Source organism: Dipodomys spectabilis, unplaced genomic scaffold (genome assembly GCF_019054845.1).
Source record: "Dipodomys spectabilis isolate Male_0828 unplaced genomic scaffold, ASM1905484v1 ptg000190l, whole genome shotgun sequence".
NCBI lineage: Eukaryota > Metazoa > Chordata > Mammalia > Rodentia > Heteromyidae > Dipodomys > Dipodomys spectabilis.
The window spans coordinates 2,398,036-2,423,510 of record NW_024870867.1 but is presented as its reverse complement, the minus strand read 5'-3'; the positions used below and the strand labels follow the sequence as shown (position 1 = coordinate 2,423,510).

The window sequence follows — 25,475 nt, the reverse complement described above, 5'->3', positions numbered from 1 at the left end:
GGGAAAAATCTGGTATTACCCATGTGATTTGACTCTAACTTGCACCCATGATCGGAGTCTTTCTTCTCAGTTGATACAGTAATAAGTTAATCCAGCTACAAATTTCTCCGTGTCTTTGATTTGGAGTGAGTCCACCTCTCACTCTTTCCCATCCCCCTTTCTGGCCTTGTTCCCAGTGAACTTTGAGCTTGTTCTTGATCTTTGTGTTTTCCTGTCTCTACTTAGTCAGCTGTTGGCTGTGCTCTCGGTGGAGCTTTGGATCTTGCTTCACTGTTTGACAAAGGCTTGTTTTGTGTTGCACATCACCTCCTTTTTGTTTTGCCTCTGGTTTCAACCACTGAAATATGAATATTCTCCAGACAAGGGCCGAAATGAAGAACCCAGAAGTCCAACATGTTTCATTTTCCCAGGGTTTTCGAATGCTGTTTTACTTGATACAGCCGAATGAAACTGCTTTCCAAAACCTAGAAGAAGTGCCGAACTATGTAAAAGAGGTGAGGCTACATTAAAAGGTGGGCTCTTTGCTATTTTGTTTTTATTAAGAAGTAAGGTTAGTATATCCTGGGTATGTTCATTTCTATCCTTCAAATTATTTCCTCTTCTTTCTCTTGCCCCTCCCTCTTCTTCCTCCCCTCCTCCCCTTCTTCCTCTTCCTCCTCTTCCTCCTTCTCTTTCTTCTTCTTGTCCATTTTATGCCTGATGCAACAGTAGAAAGTACCAGCATTTCCATACAATAGCTAGAGCCATTTGTGACTCTAAACTCCCTCCTTTATATACTTTGCATGTCATTCTGGAGTATGGTAATAACTTTTAACGTTTTCCTAGGGATTGAAAAAAAATAGTCATTGGAAGCTCAGTGTCAAATAGTTATACCACATCAGTGCATGTTGTAACAATTTTGTTTTAAAATGTGTAGCTTCACTTCTAACTCCAGGAAAGTATTTCCTCTTTAATTTGGTACAAAAATCCTGCAGAATGAAGGATATGCAGCCTAATTCCTTCCAATTCTTAACTTCCTCGGTTGAAATTAAACCAGGTTTTCTTTGAAATTCGCAAGAATTCAGAGCCACAGTTTTTTGCTTCTAGTTCCTGGCTGTGATTGGAAGTAGAAATATCCAGAATTAAAACTTGAAGATTGAAGTTCTTCACCCTGTCAAACTTGTTCTACCAGCACTTACTACTTCAGACCAGAAATAGAAAAAAGAATGACATCAGCTAGTATGTTCCTCAGAGTTCTGCGAAGAGAACTTCAAAGCTCATGCTTTTCTACCAGATGAGTGAAGCCTGTATTATTTTCCAGATTTAATAAGCCTTATTATTTCTGATTTTTCAAGGAGATTGTGCTCCTGTGTCTTTCCAAGTTTTTATGTTTATTGCAACACCACACCAAATCACTCAGTAATCCACAGAGTAGCCATAAAAATAACTCATTAATGGGGCCAGACTAGTGATCTATAATTCTAGCTACTTTCTACACTGTCTATGTTTCAAGGTCAGCCTGGGTACAAAAGTTCACAAGATCCCATCTCAACCCTATAGCTGGGTGCAATGATGTGTGCTGCTCACCCAAAGCTACATGAGACTAAAATTGGGAAGACCTTGGTTCTAGACCAACTTGGGCAGAAAAGTCCCCAAGACTACATCTCCTCAGTGGGAATGTAAATATGGTGACACATGCCTGTGATTAGAAAACCTACAGGAGATAGCGTGTGGTGGCTCAGTCTACACTTGGGTAGGGAATGAAATCCTCTCTCAAAAATAACCAGTGATAGATAGGACTAGAGATACGGCTCAGTCTGTATAGTACTACCCTAAAAACCATCCCGAGTTCAAATCCCAGTAAGGCCAAAAAAAAAAAAAAAAAAGTACTACGTCAATACTGAATGAGTACTATGCAGCTGGTGTTTTAAGCGAACATAGAACATTACATTATTCTCTAAGACTCCCCTAAGAAAATTGCATTTCTACTGTTTTAATTTAATGATCAGAAGAAGTTTTAGTAATTATAATAATAAAAATAGAATCAATGGTGTCGTTAAGGAAATCTTAAAAGTGAATTATCTTAATGACAGGTCAATGATCGACTCTTGAATATTTAAATTTTTTTTAAATCCCAAAATGTGTCTTGTGTTTAGAACATGGATCCTATCTTTCCTAATTTTTATTCATTAACTCAGCAATTTCCTTTACAGGCAACTCCGTTTTTCATTTCCTTGATGTTGCTTGAACTTCTGGTCAGCTGGCTTCACAAGGGAAAGCCCTCAGGTCGTTTGGATGATGCTCTGACATCAATGTCAGCTGGAGTTCTGTCCCGGCTTCCCCAGTGAGTGAGCTCTCTTAGCTACCATACATGTAAAAACTTAAATTCTCTATACGTGTGAAGGAACATGTATTTCCTATTAGATGGTCTAATTTTACATGTATTTCCTAAAGAATTCAGTACATACCATTGTTTAGAATTTTACTGTTTCAATAATGTTTAAAAAATATTTTGGCATTTAAAAATATTTGACTAGCCGGGTATTTGCGGCTGACCCTGGTAATCTAGCTGTACACTAGGCTGAGATCTGATCATAGGAGTCAAAGGCAGCCTGGGCAGAAAAGCCCATGAGACTCTTTCTCCAATGAACTGCCTGACACCTGGAAGTGGTGTTGTGGCTTAAAGGGGTAGAGTGGTGTTAGCTTTGAGAATAAGAGCTGAGGGACAGACAGTGCCCTTGCCTGAGTTCAATCCCCCTGATGGGCTAAATAAAGAAATAAATAAGCACTATTTATCTTGTTACTGAGTTTCTAGGCACCTTCATAAAGTTTCCATCCAGAGTGGGTCCTTCCTTTGCCTAGCTGTGATACTACCCCTGAATTTTAGCTTAGTTCTTTACTGGAAATTTTATTTCTGCCCACCCATCTTTCCAGACATTCCTTAGTGCTGATCACACAAATTAGGTACCATGACAAAGTTCTCATAGCACTGTGTCTAGTCTCACTGCTCCCTTGGCAGCCAAACATTTTTATCATATGGATCTGGTAGAAAGCCATTTACTATTAACCAGGATTACTATTTCCCTGAGGTTAAAGTATAAACTCCTAGTTTATACTCTAGTTTATGATTGATTGCTTAAACTACAATATAGATAGTCTTTGTCCTCTTCTGTGCTCTTCTTACCTTGATTGCATCATGCTTGGCTTAGAATTACTCATGGGCCACAGTAATCCAGTCTGCCTGGAAAGCCAGCCCTGTGTCCACCTCCAGTTCATTAAGTAGGTCTGAGCATAGGTGCCAAACACTTCAGCAATCTTCATCTTCTTTCCAGCCCCATTGGGCACTACTTCACTGTGGTCCCATGGACTCGAGCTCACCTAGGTCTGGGATTATCATGTACTATGGCTATCTGTTTGCTACTTTTATTGCAACTTGAGAGCAGGAGGTGTTACTTAATATGATGTCTGCTACATAGCAAATGTTCTAAAATAATAATGATAATAATAATAATAATTTGTGTAATATGTTGATGAAAATTGAGTAATAGTGTTACTAAATAGTAATGAAAATGGAATGACCTTCATTTCTGATGGAATGAACTATGATATAATTCCAGGGAATGAAAACCCAGTGGATGAAAAGTACATAAGGAATAATAGAAGAGGCGTAGAGAGGAAAGAGTTCCTTTTATGGAATAGCTAAGGAATGTTCTCATTCCAACCTCCCATCCCTGCTTCTTATGCTGTTTTTAGAGATTTACTTTTGACAGTACTCATTGCTTTGGAATGCTTCCTAGGAACCACCCAGTAAGAAATTAAGGTAGATTTGTAAAAATGACATGTAAATTTGCAGATACCTGAGATAAGGTCCTTTCCTGACATAATCTAGAAAGAAAGTAAATCATAAAATCTATCTTAATAAGTGTTACTTTGAAAAAAGTGGATTATAAAGTATGTTGTAGTTGTGACAGGATAACAACTGGTATGTTTATATGTAAAGACGAATAATGACACTTGGACATGATTATTAAACATCACTTTAAACATCACACAATTAGAACATAGGAGAGGATCATAATGGCTCAATAGCTATGTGCATATGACCATATAAAATGATGCTTATTGAAATGAACCCAAGAAATGGAAAACAAGAGATTTTTTTTTTGCTCTACTGTTTGCAGTTATTTCATTTATCTTTCTTTTATTTTTCCTTTGGTTTATTCCCTAATGTCACTGTTTTTTATTTCTGTGCCCTTTGTGTTGTTTATAAGTTTATCTGATTCAGGGAAGGGAAGTGGAATCACAGAAATGTGGGACAAAGGTTGAACCAATGCGACAGTGACACTCATTGTACACTATGTTGGAAGGGCACTTTACAACTTGAGAGGGAGGAGAAATGGAAAGGGGATGTGGGACAAAATGAGGGAGGGGTAACACTGTTCAAAAAGAAATGTAATAATTACCTCACTTATGTAACTATAACACCTCTGTACATCACCTATACAATAAAATTAAAATGAAAAAAAGAATTTAACAAAGAAGGTAAAGTCTCCAGATTTTGCAGATAATTTCCTGATTATCTAAAATAAGAATTCAGGGCTAGGAAGTTGGCTCAGTGGTAGAGTGCTTGCCTTGCATGCATGAGGCCCTGGGTTTGATTCCATAGCACCACGTAAGGAGAAAAAAAGCCAGAAGTGGCCCTGTGGCTCTAGCCTTGAGCTGAAGAGCTGAGGACAGCTCCCAGGCCTAGAGTTCAGCCTCCACAACCAACAAAATAAATAAGTGAATAAATTAAATTAAATAAGGATTCAAAATTAACTTTATTTTGTTCTAGTAGTGGAACTTGAACTCAGTGCCTAGGTTTTGACTCTTAGCATTATTGTTCAAGGCTGGCAGTCTATACTTGAGACACAGGTCCACTTCTAATAAGAATTTTAAGTGACAATTCCCCCTATGATGTCTCCTTAAATCAGAAATGAAGACAGATTCATCTTGAACGTTCAGGGAGATATATATATATATATATATATATATATATATATATATATATATATATATATACATATATATATATATATATATATTTGTATATAGATCTGACTATTGAAAAAAACTGGCTTACATGCTTAGAACATTAAGTGGAACCGTTTGATAACTGGGAAAGGCTTGTAGTTGCTGTTATGGTTCATGTAATTCATTGATTTGGAATGAGTTTTTAAAGAACTTAATGAGAGCAATTTGAATAAATGTTTAAGTTATTGTTTCTTTTTCTTTTTCTAGTTTGACTTTGGTTACAAGTAAAATTGGATTGAATTCTGAGCATAACGTTGTAAATTTTGGATATTGAGACTTTATCCTCAATACAGTATTTCTGCCTCAGCATGGTCACTTAAAAGGTAGAATTATAATAGCAAAACAAAAATCAGATGCACACTTTAATAAAAATCACATTCTAAAAAAAAAATAAATATGCACGTGCATATGCATGCACACACATACACACATACACACACACACACACACACACACACACACATGTCTCCAGTTATTTGCAGCTACTTCCCAAATTACTTCAATTACAAAATTTTAGACAATTTCCTCTAAGATGTGTCTCCCACAGGGTGTGACTGGAGGGAAGAAAGGAAGACAAAGGGAGAGAGAGAGAGACAGAAACTGAGAGAAGAGAGAGAAAAATCAAGGAAAAAAAGCAGAAGGAAAGAAAGAAATCTCAACAAACCAAATCAATTCTGTCCTGCAGGGATATGAATATGAAGTACTTACCTTTCACGAATGTGTATAAAACTCCTTAAAAACTAACACAAATGGCTAATTCTGGTGCACTTTAAGAGAGAGGTAAAAAGTTATGAACTTGAATTGGAGAATATTTTCCTCTAACTGTATTTTTAATAAGAACAGCAAATTGCTCCATTTTTTTCTTTGAGGTGTAAAGAACAATCTCATATCATGAAATGAGAGGAAGAATTTTGTTAGATTTTCTTTTCTTTTGCTAATAATTTTATCTTTGTTGAAAATTTCAGCCAAGCATCTGACATTTTATTTTTTTACACCCCCCCCCCCCACATAATTAAAAAGGAAAGCTGTTTCTCAGGAACTTTGTGCTGCAACCTCTTTCAGAAAAAAAATCAAAGGCAACTTGACATCCATTCTTAAAATAATATTTCAGTTGAAGCCACAGCATCAAGGGAAATCCCTGTGCGAGTCATTAACAGCTGAAGGTTAGGTTAACACAGTATCAATCCTATCTTCTCAGAGGGACTAATTTCATTTTCTATACCAGCAACAGGGACCTTGCCACATCCTTAAAATATGTGATTGCGATCAACAAATTTACTACAGCATTAGTTAATCCATTTGTGAAGAACTGTCATTTGGATAATAATCTAAAATAGTCATGATATCCCAAACAAGAAGAAATCAAAATCAACATGTTCATTATACTCCTTCGACATAAATGTTATAGAATTTTTATCTGCAGACTTTGAGGGAAAACTGTATTTATTTGAAGATATCAGTTTCCCAGTTTCCTAAAACTTCCAGCATCTTAGAGATTAATTGCTTGCTCACACATTTCATGGAAGAGATTCAGGCTGTACCTTTCAAATCATTAGGTAAAGAAAAATGTTCATTATAGACAGGATTGGATCTTGTTTGCAAGTCTGTTGGACAGAACATGATACATAATAAAAATTCATCTGTCTGAAAACCAGATTGTATTTAGTCCTGCATCAGCTTTGCTCTTCTGAAATTAAGTAGGCCATCTTTCTAGTCAAAATCTAGTTCTGGAGTTATCAACAGATCTCTCTATTTCTATTGAACACAATGCATTGTCTACATGATCTGTTTATCTGCTAGTTATTTACAGATATGACTAAAATAATTAAACTTGGGTTAGCAAAATATATAGAAAAATCTATTTGTGAAAAAACTGATTTGAATCTGGTGAAATATCCAGCTACCAATTTAAATGTTAATGAGTGAAAAATAATCACATCTTTTTTTCCTGCTTGTTTAACCAGAACTCAATTTCCAATCCTTCATTAGAAAACGGGAACTTCAATTTGTTACTTCCTTAGAATGTTTCTGCTTCCATAAATTGCATGCTCCCCAGAGTAGTTTTATTTCCGATATAAATATCTACAGTATGTTTGTTTTTAATGGGTTCATTTATTCTGTTGAAACAGCAGATGATAAATCAAATTGCAATAGGTTGAGAGGAATAATTTAAGTAAGTAAAATTTTATGTAAGTGGGGGACACTGAACTTTTGATACATATGGGTCATTGCCAATTTTTACAATGGTGCTAAGTTTGAGTACTCAGCCATAGGTATGCTCACTTTTACTGGCCATACTTCTTATGAAATTTTCCAGTTCTAACAAACATATTAAAGTTCATCAAAAATTAAAAGAAGAAATTAAACTTTTTAAAATAGTTTTGGCTGCTTGGGTTGGGGCTGAAGAAAGAAGAAAATTAATTACTGGGTTTTGATACTAAACTTTAGCAATACAATCTCTGGCAACACCAGACGCTAACAAATTATGCCTATCATTGTAAAAGATCATTTTATTAGATAGTTACTTATTGTTCAAAGTAGGGGGCAAACAAATATCAAGAATAACACTTCTATACTAATATTAAATGTTTTATTGACTCAGAAAGTAATTTTTAAAAGAGTAAGAAAAAATAATAAAAATAGTGTTTGAATAAATACCTTTGCTGTGAAGTGTATCTCTTTTTCTTGTAACTTTCACCTGGAAGCATTTTAAGTAAACTTGGTTATTAATTTGTTACTTTAGAGACTGCTAGACCATCTTTCTCTATGGAATGTAAACTTCCTTGCATGTTAGCCTGTGATTTACATGCTCATTCAATAGAGTAATACACTTTCCTATAAAGAATGCAGTAAACTTGTTATTTTTAAATAAATCTACCACATTGTGTTTCTAAGTCCATTATTTTATGGTCATTTGAAAGGAAAGTAAATAATAAGATCTCTCAATAAATGTAACATGAGTTTACAGTAAGAAGTAGTACTGCAGAGTTAGTTTGGTGTTAGAAGGTAGCAGCTGTACTACCTATTTCATTACTCCTGAGCGAAATCCATGTTCCACTAGATGGAGCACAAGGGGCAGTGGCTATTCACATAAATGGTATAAGATGGTTGGGTCATTTTAAAGATATTTTTGAGATAAATATAGAGCAAAATTTCTCAAAAAATGATACTTGTATGAGTTCTTGTACATTTATTTTTCTATAACTTCACGGAGATTTAAAGAAGGTTCTTTAATGGTCTCATTAATTTTCTGACTGATAACAAATGGTATCTGAAATAAAAATATCTAATTCGCCTTCACTACTTCTGCATAATCTGGACAAATCAGGTGGGCTATCCAGAACCAGAGTGATTAAGTGGTTTAAATTGGTAGATGCCTTGATCTGTTCCATGATTCTATTTACATTAAAAGTCTCTGATGTTTTAATAATTTTCAGTGCGAGAAGTACATTAAACTCCATTCATTTTTAAAATGATTACATCATGACAGTATTTGAAAGCTGGATAATTAGAGTGTCCATTCTGCCTAGTACACTGTGATTCTAAATTAAACCTAGAAATACTGAAAGGCTAAATTCCCTGTCCAGTCTCTACTCTGGATGGTGAGTAGATTCAGACTCAAATGCCTTAGAAAATTATTAAGTTTGTAGTTCTCAATTGCCAAATAATATGTATTTGTAATTTATTTGTTATATTCAATCACAACATTATAAATGAATTTTATTTCTTTGAGGAAAATGACAAAGTTAGTAATATATAGCAAATTAGTACTTTACCAGAACTTTATACTAATATAATTTTGGTGTGACACATTTCTATTGATGATTGAAACTGTTATATGAAACATATCCTATTACTATGTAGAGAAATGAGCTAACTTTAATTCCAAAAAATATATTTCTATCCTGAATAAGTCACTCTGTAGAGCTCATGAAGGAAATATGTTAATGCAGGGAAATCTGTATCACAAATCACCAGTTGGTAGTCAGGGGGTTTATGTTTATATCATTTGCTTGGTCTCACATCCAAATTGAGTACACAAAAGCAATCTAGCATTTATAATCCCTAGTCCTCATGCTCTCCAATGTTCCAACTACACAGGATTAAGGAAGCTTTCTATATGTATGCATACAAATTATACATGATTCTTCCCCAAGAGAGGGATTTATAGAGTTTAAGTTTGAATTCCAAAGTGTAGTCATATGCTAAGGTTTTAGGGTAGGAAAGTGGATGGTGGAATTGGGAAGAGAAGAGGAAGGCGCTCTGGTTTTTAATAAAGGGAATATTTTTGGAAAAGTAGGCTCGATTTCCTATTATGGATGGCTTAGTATATGTCTGAGACAAGCAGAAACGGTCAGATAAGTTGATGTTAGGTGAAAGGAACCCCAAGATAGGACTCAAATGGTTTTTCTTTCTTGCTATTGTTTCTAACATATTTATCATATTTATAAGATTATTTCTTAATTGCTTTGTATGTCCCTCCCCCACGATATAACCCCTGTTTTCACTGTATTTGATGTTGATATAATTTGCGGAGGGGAAGGGAAAAAACAAATTGTTTAAATAGGGATACAGGTGGACCCATCGCAACAATGAGATGTACAAGTCATTAAGTAGAAAAACGAACTTTACAACTTTGGCGCGGGGTGGGGGACGGGGGAGATGTGAAGGGAGATAGAAAGGGAAAACAAAGGAGGAGACAACGATGCTTGATAAGAAATGTACTCATTACCTTGCCCATGTAATTGTGACCGCTCTGTATGGTATTTTCACAATTAAAAAATAAGTAAATAAAAGAAAAAAGCAGAATAGCCTGACTGTTAGTATGTCAGACATTTCCAGTTCTATTTGTGTCAACCCGAATAAGTGAGATGTCAAGGAGGAAAATTTTCAGAAGCCATATTTTTTTATTGAGGTCTTGGTATCATTTGTAATTATAAAGTTGATGTACAGAGGGGTTACAGTTGCACAAGGGGTAATAAATACATTTCTTTTTGTACAGTGTCACCCCCTTCCCTCATTTTCTCCCAGTTTTCCCCTTCCTGACCCCTTCCCCATAAGTTGAATAGTTCATTACCAACATAGTGTTTAGTGAGCAATCACACTCCTGGGCATTTATTTATCCAAATGACCACAAACCAGGACATACTAAAGCCACCATCACAACCATGTTTATTGCAGTACTGTTTACCATAACTAAGATAAGGGATCAATCCAGATACCCCTCAGTGGACCAATGGATCAAGAAAATGTGGTGTACATACTCAGTGGAATTCTATGTTTTCATCAGAAATAATGATATTGCCCATTCATAGGGAAACGGAGGGTTTGGTATCTTAATGTTAGTTTTTCAGTTGTCACTGGAAATGACACCTGATGGAATGCTGAGGGAAGGGCATCTATGGCTATGGTATCAGAGCCTTACCTGAGACTTCGAAGATCCTACTGTGAATTAGTTGAATAATTGAATTAATTCAAGGAAGAATCTGCTTCAATAGCAGGTATTAAAGCATACATAAGCACCTATAATCTACAACCCTTAATTTAACATTCTGTTGAATTTTTTATTTTTTTCCCTTCTGAACCTTTGTTTTTAAGAAGTGATGACTAGGTAGTACACTGAGTACCTCAGGAAACACTTGGTAATATCCATTTCTGTTTGTCAGAAATGGTGTTACTCAATCAAGTAGTTAGTAATCAATGATGCTGTTTTATAATCTATAATGCATAGAACAGACCCTCATTTTGAAGAATTCCATGGCTTAAAATAGTAACTATCCTTGTTTCAGAGAAATTATTAGTTTGAATCATGGCAACATTGATGCTACTCATAATTTTAACCTATAAAGTTAGTTTTGTATGAGTTATAATTCATTAATAAACAGCAGACAGAAAGTTTAAATTGCATTGTTTGGGTAAATGGTTGTGGAGATAACCTCCTATAATAATCATCCTACCTCAATCTCAGTACTGTCACTGTTGAGTAATTCTAGTCTAAATGTGTGAGCTACCAACAAAGCTGACCATCTTTAAAATAAAGATAATCTACCTCCCACCTATGTTGATGAATATCCTTGAAAAAAAGTTAGAAGGCAACAAGTTTCAAGTTTAAAGGTTTAGCTCTTAAATTATTTGAACTTACAAAACATGAAGGGCCCCCCTGGCTATGGCTTGTCTTGGTCCAAGTAGGATTTCCCATACAATGTAGATTAATCCAGATTGCTTGCCTCAGCTTTGCTTATCTACATATTTCAATCAGCCACTTTGGATACTTTGTCACATCTAGGAGCTCGCACACCTGCAAAGGTCTACCTTCCAGAAGGCTATGACAAGAAAAATTCCAATGGGAGAGCTGTAAGCCACTTTAGCAGGGGACTATAGTACTCCCTAATATGCTCAGGTGGAGATAGTGGTAAGGTCTAACTTAAATAATTCCCTTGGGCTATGAACTTGAATTGAGAGATAAAATTTCCTACCATGTAATTTCACATTACATTTCACATTAAGTTTTAAGATAGGGTGTTCTATGTATATTCCTGCTCAAAATGATAAATATTAATAATTTCTTAAGTTATGTATATTAAAATGCTATCTGAAGTAATCTAGTGTTTAGTTTTACATGTTAAAATAAGAACTTGAAACATTTAAATTATTTGAGGATATTTAAATATGTAATTAAAGTTACATTATAAGAAAACTCAACTTACAAACCAGGATCTCCAAATGACCCAGTGCAATATTAATTCCGTGGCTCTGGGAAGAGATTTTCTACTGAAATGAGGAATTTACATAATAACTATTTGAGTTGCTTCTTTAACCTTTAGCTCAAATGATGATACTTAAAATTTTTATATAATATTGAGCAGCAAACTTGTTGCTGACTTATAATGATATCTTTACTAGTTAAAATGATTAATTTCCATTTAAAAATAAATGTAGACACAGGAAGACTCATTGCAACAAGGATATCCACAGGACAGTATTACTGGAAATGAACTTTACAACTTTGGGGGGGGGTGGGAAGGGAGAGGGATAGTGGGACAAGAACCAAGAGGGGAAGGGGTAGCAATGATCAACAAGTAATGTACTCATTGCCTTACTCATGTAACTGTAACCCCTCTGTACAGCATCTTAACAATAAAATAAATAAAGATAAATGTAGAAAGAAAAATCAAAGAAATCAAATCTACACAAGTGAGAGAACAGTGCTTCCCTGAACTTGAGCTAAAATTTAATTGTAAAAATTCAAAAATTTGTAGAGTATTGCATGTATGCTTTTCAAATTTATTTAAATAAGGTTTTATACCAGATTGATAGAACAGGTGGTAAAGCATGGCCTAGTGTCTACGTTTCAAAAACAATTGCTTACTTTCAGTAGATTTATATAACTTATTTCTAGAATAGTAATTTCCTAAATAGAAGAAGCTCTAGTTTATGTCTTACATGAAATTTTGAAATGCTGTGAGAATCCAATACAAGATCATAAGTACAGAAGCAAAATAACACTGCAGATATATGTGTGAGAGAAGAGTGAGGGAAGAGAGAGAAGATAAGGATAAATAATAGAATTGGGAAGTAGCTGAGGGTAAAATTTGGGGGATAAACACACTTAAAATCAACAAGTAATTTTCATGGCCCTTAGTAATACACCAAAAATATTTTCTGTTTTTACACATCCTTTAGAAACAGTCTCTACTCCATCCTTTATTACAAATTACAAATGGAAATTTTGGAAAATTAGATGTAGTTTTCATCAGGCTTATTTTGTATGGTCTCCCTAAATAGCATTGTAAATGATATTTTAAAATAGTACTTTTTCATTTTTTTATGCCTTGCAACAGAGAATGGAAACAACTGGTCCCCAGATGCCCAAGAAACAAAAGGAGAAACCTAAAGAATCTTTCTGATACTATAGAGAGTGAGTTTGAAAATGCATGGAAGATCAGGAAGAAACAACCTAGAATCACAAAGGAACTTAATTTTCCCATACAGATATATTTATTCTAAAATGTTACCTAATGCATTTCAGCTGAATGATGCATTTCCAGATTGTGTTATATCCATTACTTGTGAATTTCATTTTCCAGTCTATTCTTCAGGAGCATTGAAATGACCAGTTACATATACATCTGGGAGAACTACAGGCTCTTCAATTTACCCTGGGATTCGTCCTGGACTTGGTATTTAACCTTCCTAAGTGTTGACTTTGGCTACTACTGGTTCCATCGCATGGCCCATGGTAAGTTGTAAATGAGATTCTTGGTAATTTGTGAAATGTCCTTGGTACATGGAAGGTATTCAGCAACGCTTATGGAATATATATAAAATTATAGTAGTATATTAGATTGCAAGTAAAGATAATGAAAGTTTACTTTTGAAATTTACGTGGAGGCAGTCCGAGCTATTCTTTTCCTACTTTTTTTTTGAATTTCATTTTATTGTAAAAATACTGTACAGAGGGGTTACAGTTACATGAGTAAGGTAGTAAGTACAATTGTTGAACTTTGTTACCCCCTCCCTCATTTTTCTCCTACTATTCCTATTTTCATATACCAAATTATTACATTTTCCTTAGGATAATGGTCTAACTAGAAAAGTTGAGAAAACAATAGCTCTTGCATTACTTTCTGATGGGTTGCCTTCTGTTATTATCATGACATGCTTTGTAGTGACTACAGACAATTGCACACACCATTGAACTTCCTGTCACAATTATCAGGGGTTATTCGGAAGAACTCTGTAAAAGCTCGCAATTCTAGGTAATGTGTACTGTCATAACAAGCTTGGTTCAGTCTCTTGGCAGAACTTCCTTATTACAAATGAAAATGCAATCAGATAGTCACAGACCAAAATGTACTTCGGTATTACCATAGTTTTGTAAAATTTTCTTTTCATAAGAACCCCTCTTAAAGCACTGGTTCACTGAATTTGCTTTTTGAGATTCTTAGCTGCACTTTCCAAAGAAATGTTTTGCTATGGAATGGGGAATGGAAAGGCAGGAAACAGGTCTGGGTGTGAACTTCTGTGGGGATAAGTGTGGGTTAAGAATGACTTTTGAGCTAAGGGAGCCAAGTGGTCTCTGAGGAGACATAAGGCAAGCCAAAGTAGTTCTGAAGGGAAGTGAGGGAAAGCACTAATTCTGAGAAACTCCTGAAGAGCAGAACTGGGGATTTCAGTGGGTGTTTAGGTTGAGTGGGTGGGGAGAAAGGAAGGAAGAAAAAGAGACCTGGATTAATAATACAAACGAGAAGGGAGATGGAAAGAAGAGAGCTAAGAACATGGAGAATGACCGAGTTTTAAGTGTGGGAATACATTATGTCAAGTAAATGCCTGGAAATACAGAAGAAACAGGGGGATCAAGATCCAGTGTTATATATAACTAAGCCTAAAATGTGACATTATTTTTTGTTAAGCATGTCAAGCATGTTCATTTAATCAATGTATGACTGTAACTACAAATGGAGGAAAAATATAAGCTAACTTATGGTTGAATAAAATAAACACTAGTAAATAGGTACTTGAAAGAGAGAGTAGGGTCAAGAGGAAGAGGCAGACAGATGAAGAGAGGAAGGGAAGGAGAATGCCCTCATGAAATCCAGTGCATAACCTATGAAATTAAGAAAAGTAAGAGTAGGAGTGGCCTTGAGTTGGATTGGAGAGAATGATGAAAGGGGTAAATCAAGATGCCTTGTGTTCATAAACTGCCTTGTTGAATGACAACTTCTTTTTGTAATGAGTCAAAGGCAACTTTTAAAAAGTTGTTTATTTAATGTAGAATAACGTTTTTTAATAATAATGAGTCAACTTCTAATATTATATTATTGTAGTATCATTTGCAATATAGGCTATATACCCAAATCAGATGTGATTAAAAATATTTAAGAATGATCTACATAGTAAACTATTTATGTTTTATTATAAAACAGTGGTTTCATCCATAAAATAAATTTACTGGAAATCTTTCTCCTATCAGGGCACAAGATGGATACTGCAGACTTGGCATTGTATTATTTAATGTCAGGAAATTTCTAACATCATACACCCCTGTAAAGATGTGTTCATTTGGGAAATCTGCACATTTGCTTAATCTTTGAAAGCCCATTATAACAGGAAACAAAGAACCAACAAAATATTACCAAATATAAAACCTTTAAAATATGTTGGTTGTAAGTGCTCTTAGTTAAGGAAGAGCAATAAAATAAAATAACATTAAAAATGTGGAATCAAGGCTATTCAAAGTATGCTTCCCATTAGAAAATCTTGAACAGAATCCAGTAGAGGAGGCAGACATTAAAAAACTTGAAAACCTTCTGGAAAAACACTCACAACCTTCAGGCTATGGAGTCTAATCATAAGTTCAAAGGCTTTTGACTTATAATGGAAAGCTAGTAGGAAAAAAATAAATTATGTAGTTAAATGTGTCAACCTCCAAAGTGATAGTTGATTTTAAAAGTTTTACACTGCAAATAATAATGAAAAACATTGAAACAGATTTTCAGGAATCTAGGAATATACAGAGATAGAAGGGAATCTTCCAATATCAAATTTTGTGGGCCTGTGGGATTGTCAAATCCAAACTGAATAATTGGTAAGATTTGATGAACTGAAAAAGTCTCAATATTTCCAAAATATAAATGCCGTCTTTAGATACAAACCGAAAATGAAGCATGTTTTCAGCTTAATATATGACTTTCTTGCTACTCCTCTAAACAAAATGCTGTGGCAAAAAAATTCATTTTTTGTTAACATGATCAATGCCACGAGTTTTAAACAATGTATTCCATACCTGAAACTTTCTTTTCACACAGGGTAGTTATTTCTTATCTTTTCCTTTTTAATTAGCTTAAATTTTACAAAGGTGTTTCATTTTTAATAGTTGCCTAAATACTTACACTGTATGTGGATTATATCAATGCCCTGACTATGACTCTTTCTTCAACCCTTTCCTTACATCCTCTCCTTCCTCTGTTTTTTTCAGCATGCTTTATTATGCTACTTCATGCAGCTACATAATAGTTCTTTGGAAAATGAATGGGACTGAGAGCATCATGTTAACCAGACAAGCCAAGCTCAGAAAGGCAATTGTTGCAAGTTTTTGCTCATGTGTAACATTTAGATCTAAGTGAAATTTAGTTATAAAAATAAACAAGATTGTTTTTTTTGGGGGGGTGGCAACTAATAGGTGGGAGGAAGATAGAAGGGGATGGAAGGTAGTTATTTCTTTAGGAACAGAAATCACTGTTGCTTTGCTGTTGTTTGTGTTGTGGTCATTAGTTCATACTGCACACATGCAGCATTTTCTTCCACTTATGGGACAGTCTTGTATTAGTGGAGAAGTCCTTATTCTCAAAACTCTGAAGATTTCACCTCTATATGTGAAAAACAGGGATATTAGAAGCTATATTTATTTTGGTATTTCAATGTTTTTTTTTCTCTTGAATGAAGCAAGCTCACCAATTATTGAGAGCTAACACAAAATGAGAGTAGCATTATATTTCCAAAGAAAGAAATCCAATTGGTAAGATTAAATAAGTCTTAAGGTAAAAGTAGTTTTGTTATTATAATTGTTTGCTTTTAGAGACAGGTTCTTGCTGTGTAGCTCCAACCTAGCCTGAAACTGCTGGTTTTTCTGCATCTACCTCCTAAGTGTGTGATTGCAGATATCTTCCAGCCAAAAGTAGCGTTTTGAATACTTTCATTAGGTGATAATGTGTTATTTTCTGTTTGTACTTGATACTAGCTGTTACATTAATTTTTCTATTGAGATCACAAATTATCTGACATAAATAACTGGGAAAAGATTTATTCTGGCTCACTGTTTCAGAAGTGTCAGCCTCCATTAGCTGTTTCCATTAGTTAAGGCCTGGGCTGAGGCAGGGAGTCAGGGTGGGGGAAGCAGCTGGGGGAGGAGGCAGGACACAGAGAGAGTGAGGATTTTTTAATAATGGTCTTGCTTCTTTCCCCTTTTTATTCCATCTGGGTCCTCAGTCTATGGGGGTAGTGCAGCCATACAGGCTTTCAAGGCAGGCTTTCCCGTTAGTTAATCCTGTCTGGAAACGACTTTACAATCACACCAAGGAGCATTTCTAAATCCTGTCATCCTGACCTCAAGAGTAGCTATCACAGAGCTGCTAAAGATCTGTGATAAAATATATAATCTTAACATACACATGAAATATATAGGTGTACAGATATGCTAAGTATATTAGTGAATAAGTTAATGTGTGTGTGTGTGTGTGTGTGTGTGTGTGTGTGTGTGTGTGTGTGTGCTGGTCCTGAGGCTTGAGCTCGGGGTCTGGGTGCTGTCCCTGAGCTTTTGAAATTTTTCTTTCTTTATTTTTTGCTCAAGGTTAGCACTCTATTACTTCAGCCACAAACTCTACTTTCAGTTTTTTTGGCAGTTAATTGAAGATGTGAATCTCATGGATTTTCCTGTCTGGGCTGGCTTTGGACCACAATCATCAGACCTCAGCCCCCTGTGTAGCTAGAATTACAGATGTGAGCCAACAGCACTCAGCCAAGTTTTGATTTTTGAAGGAACATTTCAAAAACGAATAACTACTACCGGAGGGCAACAAGAATATGGCTTTCTGAGTGTTAGTTATCTATCCTCTCTTATTTGGGGTGGTACGCACATGGATGAATCTGAAAAAAAAATCATTGAATTACTTATGCATGTAAAATCTATTCCTTTTATCTACATATGCTTCCACAAAAAGTTAAATTAGTAATGTAATAGTAAGATTTTAATGTGTAAAGTCAGACTGATAAAGTGGTAAGCAACTTTAGCAATAGGAATCAAGGTGTTTTGTTTTATGACTATAAGCAGACACAAATGATCTTACCTACCTAAGTTCCTACCTAAATCATTTCCACACTCAAAGATGGGGGGGCATCAGAACAGTACAGTTACTGACTGATTGGTTCTGGTTTGCAAATCTATCTAATTTCCTTCCTTGTGTCATCAGAGCTAGGCTTGGCAGACATCTCTCTTTTGCCAGATGGCTAGATGTTAGAGTTTGCTAATTCAAAGGGAAAGAGAGAAGAGAGGCTAGCATATGAAGAGACTTGGCTTCCAATTCAGAGTTGTGTTTGCCTGGAACTTAACCGATTGGTATTAAGGAACCTGTGTATGTTACTTGACATAACTGACACTCTCTACCAAGATTCTCTACCTTTCAGGGGGCCACAGCATGAACTGCATGGCCCATAGAATCTGGACCTATGCACCCCAGCAATTCCCTTAGTCACCAGCAGATTTCTGTGGTGGCCACAATGGTCTCATGTCTGAGTCTCTGACTTGGTGGTAGTGTGCAACATAAAGGTGGCCATAAGGGTCCCATAGACTTAGAGTACTTGCCTTCATCTGTCTCTTTTATCCTTTATTCTTAGGCAGAAATTTCCCTTCAGTTGTTACATCTATAGCCTTGGGATACTTTTTTTTTTTTTATAGGGAACTAAGTTTTACTAGTGAATAGTCCTTTATATTAACATTTCTTTATCCAAACTGAGAATGTGGTTTCTGTCTCCTGATTGCATACTCCTGGATAAAGCAGCCTCATCATTGAATAAAATCAGAAGTTAGAAGCAGAGGATAGGTTGGTGGCTCATGGCTGTAATCCCAGCTGCTCAAAAGGCTGAGACCTAGAGGATCATGGTTCAAAGCTAGCCTGGAATAATTGTGTGTGTCCATCTCTAATTAACTAGCAAAATGTGATACTGAAGGCATTGTTCAAGTGGCCTAGCTGTGAGCAAGCAAGCCAAGAGAGCATGAGCCCACAGATCAAGCTTCACAACTGACACAAAGCAATCATAAATGAGACCCACAGATCAAGCTTCACAACTGACACAAAGCAATCAAAAATGAGTCCACAGATCAAGCTTCACAACTGACACAAAGCAATCATAAATGAGAATTTACCCAATAAAACCTTTTACTCTTACATTGATTATGCAGTTAGTTAATAAAGCAAATGGGGACCTTTGGCTGTAAAACATTTATAATAAGCAATCAGTGAGATTCTCCTAAGCTAATTATTTTGTGTGAGAAGTAAAGTGCTTAATTTATTTTGCATTAATTTCTATAACAGAAAAACCCTAAGTGATCATGTTTTGTGTAATTATTTACAGCATTTATTTTCCATAACTTCATTTTGGTGTGACAAAGTGAACCTCTGTATACCACTTATGAAATTGTACTTCTCACATTTTTCCTGACTTTTAAAGGAGATCATTTTATATCATCAGCATTTTCATCATTTTCCAAACAAAGAAAATAAATGTATGCATTTCATGAGAACTTACTCTATTTTTGATGGGGCTAGACTGAAAAAAAAAAAACCAGATTGCTGACATTCTGTTGTATGGGTGCTTTTTTTCTGTTGGAAAACAGAACATACCTATGATTACTTTTTGCAACTCTTGCTCATATATTAAGCATCAATCTTCACCTTAAAACACAAAATAATTATACTTTCATTGTGGCACTAAGAAGGAAGTCTACTTTGCATTTGCCTATTACCACCATTTTTCTTTCCCCTCCCACTTTCCCTTACCTTTTCTCAGCCCTTGCAGCAGTCATCATTCACATCGTGGACAGAGCACCTTGGATTCTCATCAATTTGCTTTCCAGGTTCTTGTCATTACTTCCCACGACACCAATGTTCACCATTTTCCTCTGAGTCCATCTCAATGACAGGGCCCATCCCATGATTAATGTTAAAAGGTTTCTCCCTAGATTCACTTAAATCATGTCTGCACCAAAGCATCAACATTATTTCCTCTCAAAGAACTCTATTCAAGAAGTCTGCATCAAATGTACTTATCCTTACCATTGTCAATTGTTGCCACCCTTAAAATCTCAGCCTAAATTTCCTTTGATATTTTTAGGTTTCATATATAGACAATGTACAGAAAGAACATTTGAAACAAGGATCATGGCTGTCATACCGGTGTTGCAAGTACAGATGCATTGCACTGAAAGACAAAGAAGTCACAGGCTTGTTAATAAATAATAAAGGTGCCAGGAATCTCTAGCAGCCTATGTTTAAACATTTATTAAAATTGAGAAACATTTTCAGAAAAAAATGAAAATTTAAGATAGTACGCCTAAGATTTTAGGAATTTAGAAAATGCTGCGAAATTGGAGACCAAAATGCATTTGGAAGCAGAGGCTCTGGTGACCTTTGTTTGCAATCCTAGCTATTCTGGAGACTGAGATCTGAGGATCACAGTTTGGACTAACAGTTTGGGCAGGTAGGACAGTTCATGAGACTCTTACCTCTAATAAATGATGAAAAAGCCAGAAGTTGAGCTATGGTTCAAGTGCTAAGTGCTAGCGAGCCTTGAGCAAAAAAAAAAAAAAAAAAAAAAAAGCTTAAGGAAGGCATCCAGGCTCTGAATTCAAGTTCCAGGACTTGCATAAGAAGATAGTAACAAAAAGAGTACAAAGCCAGGAACAAATTGATCCTGTATTTAATCCTACTTACATGTGAAGCTGAGAATGGGAGGACCAAGCTCATGGCCAGTCTGGGCAGAACATTTGATGAAAACTTTTCTTATCACACTACTGTGTGATGTGGGGCTGTGATGAAGAGATTTACAGTCCCTGATTAGCCAGGGTAGAAAATGTAGAGAGACTCCATCTTTAAGGTGGGAAGTTGGGAAAGGTTTTTCTCCCTAGGTTATGGGATAAATTAGCATGCAGAAGACTTGAGCACAAGCATATTGAGCTACAAAAAATCAAATCAAGTGGAACTCAATCCTCTTTTCATTTATTAAACAACTGTAATTGTGACTGGACCTGAAATAACACAGTGAGAATAACAACAGTTAGATGTTCTAAGACAGCCCAAGATTCCCAGAGTAATTACCAACTAATGAGAAACTTGTTTTACTGTTACCAACTACACTCAGATATCCATTCACTTACGCATTTTATTTTCTGTAAATATTTAAGATCACCTTTCTTATAAAGACTCTATAGTTGGCTCCTGAGAGAGCGTACTGACAGAGACACTCACTGATTGCTTCGCTATTGATCAGAGATAGCAACAATGAATAACAAGGATGATGGAGGACAGATGGATGTGACTAGTGAGTTCTAAAATTGGTAAATTTGTCTTTATTGGCTTTCATTCTTCTTGTTTCTGAATATTCTGGAGTACTGAGCATAAAAACCAAATGACATTCTGTTCAAAAATTGTATTCCTGCAATGATGTGCTAGTGATAGAGTCATCAGTAAGTAAGATGAAAGTGAGCACCGCTGCCAATCAGTGGAGACTTGACAGGGCAATGTCAAATGCTCAAAGAGTGTAGAGCCAGGTTGCCACATGTGAACGCTTGAGTCCTTGCTAGCTAATATCTGGGAAAAGTTAGATGACAACCTTAGTTTCTTATCTATGAAATGGAAGAGATTTTTATAAAGCTAAAGGATTAAAACTTGAGAAAGTGACTGGTACATAGTTAATACTGTCTCAATATTATTATTGAATGAATGATATCATATTGCTATAGTTAGCTTTGGTTTTTGCATTAATACAACAGAAAAACCATATAGAGTAAGTTTTCAGCCATCCAGCCAAATTTATGTGAGCAGCTCCTATGTATTGGAAAGACTTCTAATTCCTTCCAATGCTGCAATGAACAAATAAATGGAGAACAAATAAACAGGAGAAGGATCTGTGTATTGTTAGTACAGTTAGTTATGTTAGTATGCAGTGTAATGAAATGCTCATGGGAAGGTGTGTTACTGGAGTAGGTGGGTGATACACTCCGGCTGCTAATGACTCAGCTGGACCTCAGGGACTTGATTTCATTCTAGTAGACACTAAAAGTAAGTAAAGTATAGGCAAATAATAAGGAAAGAGCTTCCTAAATAGACACAGACTTCCCAAGAGGAGCATATACTCAGTACACTTGAGAAACACCAAGGAACTGCATGTGCTGGACATCAGTGGGTAACTAGAGGAAAGAAGTTAAAGGAGATAAGGAATATGTAAACTATTATTGATAAAACCAATAAGTTCATTATTAGATAGACTATCTACCTTCTAGCTTACCTATTTTAAGTTTAACATGAAGCTATTGGAAGACTATCTAAAAAGGGATGGCATTTGTTGATTTAAAAATATATATCGTGGGCTGGGAAGGTGGCTCAGTGGTAGAGCGCTTGCCTTGCATGCTCAAGGCCCTGGGTTCGATTCCTCAGCACCACATAAGCAAAAAAAAAAAAAGCCGGAAGTGGCGCTGTGGCTCAAGTGGTAGAGTGCTAGCCTTGAGCTGAAGAGCTGAGGGACAGCGCCCAGGCAGAGTTCAGGCCCCACGACCAGACCCAAAAAAACCCAAACAAACAAAAATATTTATAAAAAATGTATTGTACCTTCACTTGTATAAAAACATGGTACCCTCAACACTCAGTCTCATGAAGTTTGTGTGGGGTAATAATAATAAATACAGCAGGTAATAGAAACAGAGAATGCCAAATGTAGCAGAAGTGTTGACATTTTATGTAGAATAATCCAGAATGCTTCTCTGATAAGCTTTGAGTAATGTACTCAAATTTGCAATTTGAGCACAAGATCTGAAAGTTTCTGAAAGAATGTCTATGATTCTGGGGACAGAAAGGCCCAGTCAGGAGGAGCAAAAAGTACAACATTTGAAACACAAGATGTTCATTGGAGGAAATGTCTGATTATTGTGCCTAGAATCAGAAAATAGAATCAAACTATACAAGACAAGGGGTGTGGCATAGAATTAGGTATAGTTGTAGAATGAGGTACAGTGAGGACATATTGTAAGAATGATAAATTATTGCCAATACATTAGCTATCATTCAGAGTTGAGAAAATGTGGTATGATCTAGGTTTTAAAAGTTGACTGTGACTCAACATTAGCTATCATTCAGAGTTGAGAAAATGTGGTATGATCTACGTTTTAAAAGTTAACTGTGACTCAGTGGATTTGAAAACGTTGAACCCATTTGCTGTAAAAATCAGATCTTCCAATATAACTTCATACACAGAATTTCAGAAAATAACACTTTTCCTACCTGTGCGTTGCACCTAATTTTTTTTACTCTACTATAGTAGTTTATTTCAATTAAAATATCTTTCCAACACAGTAAATCAATACCATTAGTGGTATTGAAATATTAGAAATATATTTGAAACCTGAATTACTTGTAGAACTGATTTTGAAATTCTCTCATGAATATTTTTAGGAGTCTTCCTAAACTGATATTTAGTTCATTATCCTCTTCTTAGAAGAATCTCACATCTAGACCAATGTACTGTACTAGGCCATATGGCTACATGCTTCTTTCCAAAAGTGAAGAAATGTATATACATGTATATTTATATATATGCATACACACATATACATATATATATACGCATATATATATATATGTGTATATATATATATATATATATATATATATATACATGAAAACATATATTGCTCAAGTGGCCCAGCTATGAGCAAGCCAGCCAAGAGAGTAAGAGTCCTTCAGAACAAGCCACACAACTGGCACAAGATAATCATAAAAAGGGTGAAAAATGCAGCAGTGGACCTCACTGGACCATGAAGAAAGTGAACTATACAACTCATGGGTGGAGATGGGAAGGAGTGACTTGGAGAAAGTAAAGTAATAGAAGACATTGCCCAAAATAATATGTACTCCTTACCTAGAAAGCAATTGCAATTCCATTGTACAACATCTTTATAATAACAATAATGTAAATTAGAAATCATAAATGAGTTTCCTCTCATACATATGCATATATATGAATTATTTTTTCAGTCAAGTAATATTAGCCAGTAAGTAATGCATTATGAAGTAAGATATGCACTAAAATTTACAATCTGGAAATTTATTTCCTTAAAACAATAATTGTGTTGAATAACATGAGAATTTTGTGGTTCATATTCTAATGTACAGAGCTCTATCTTAGGTCATGGTGCTAAGAGCAAAGATGATCTGTTTGTGAAACTGACCAGAATCTGGATATATTTAGGACCTCTTCCCATAGGATTTGTTAATATTTAAGATATATATTGTGAAAGAATGGGAACTTTACAAATGAAATGCTTCCAAGTTCAACCTGAGTAAATTGGGCAGAGTGGCATTCTGGTTACTGATCAGTTAGAGGGATGGGAAGGGAGCTGGAGACTGGTGTGTTAATATCCTCTGTTACAGAGAAAAAGATCAAATCATTAATTATAATGCCACAATGCTAACATGTTTTCAGATTTATTTTCAATCCAACTTTGATGGGTCTGAATATGTGATTTGTGAAGGAAAGACTCTCTTACCCACTATAGAGAAGTTCTTGAACAGATTACTTTAGGTTCAGGAGAAGGACAAGGAAAGCAGAACTGTCATGGAGGACGCACTAATGGCTTTGTGGAGTTGGCCATCCCTAAGAATTTGTCCTTTTCTTTATTGCCACTTCACAAGATGTTAGTTTTCCTCTCTTCCTTATTTAGACACATTTGCTGAGATTGGTTGTCTTGGTAGTGTTAAGGAAATGTACTACTTTAAATGGTAAGAAGAATGAATTCTAAATCCTTTTGTAGAATTTGTCTTATAAATCTGGGAAGTAGACACTTTAGATTAAAATAACCCTAAAGTTTGACCTTGCCAAGGTCTCTCTATTTGACTTCTTAACTTGGCTTATAAATGGTCACTACCCTCCTGTGTCTTCATATGGTTTCTATCTGTGTGTGTCTGTGTGTCAATGCCCTGTTTGTTTAATAAGATCCCTGGTCTTATTAGACTAGGACCTATCCTAATCACCACATGTCAACTTACCTCTTATGGGACAATAAGTCTAAATACAGTCTCTTTTAGAAGAATGGCGCTTAGGACCCAAATGTATGAATTTTTGGGCAATAAACCACTTAACAGTAACCTGTCTGATTGGTGAAACACTATTTCTCTCAAAGACAAATAAATCTCCAGTATTAACTTCAATGTATAATTGCCCTATGCTGAAGATACTATGAGGAGAGTGGCAAGAGAATTAACTGAGAATATTTATTCAAAATGGGAATCCTATTTTTCTAATTCCAAAGTATTTTTTAAAGAAAAAAGGACTAGTGCACAAAATGTAGAAAGTGAAAGGTATATCTAAGTTCCCCACTAAATATTCTCTATTTGATGGTATGTCATCTCTACTTGATGGTAAAAGTATGAGCCAGATGTCTGCATTTCAGTCACAGCCCTACTATATTTGGGATGTTTAATACTGACCAAGAGATGCATTTTCTATTCAGAAAAGGCAGCTAAACATAATATAATCTTAACAGGTTTATTGTGAGACTTAAATTTGTTTCAAAGGAGAAAACAGAGAGGAATTGGGTGTATAAAAAGTAAAAAGTAAATACATATTCTTAAGATGTCTGTTATCTATTTATGTAA

General features: G+C 35.4%; 1 protein-coding gene across 1 annotated transcript in view; it reads left to right on the top strand.

Annotated features, from left to right (window-relative positions):
* The first annotated feature begins 239 nt into the window (after positions 1–239).
* Agmo (alkylglycerol monooxygenase) overlaps positions 240–25,475 on the top strand; it is a 327,029-nt gene continuing 301,793 nt past the window's right edge. Inside the window, exons 1-3 of the mRNA XM_042695829.1 lie at positions 240–494; positions 2,193–2,323; positions 13,140–13,291. Coding sequence (XP_042551763.1) covers positions 345–494; positions 2,193–2,323; positions 13,140–13,291 — 433 coding nt within the window. The 5' untranslated portion in view covers positions 240–344. The remainder of the gene's footprint in view (positions 495–2,192; positions 2,324–13,139; positions 13,292–25,475) is intronic.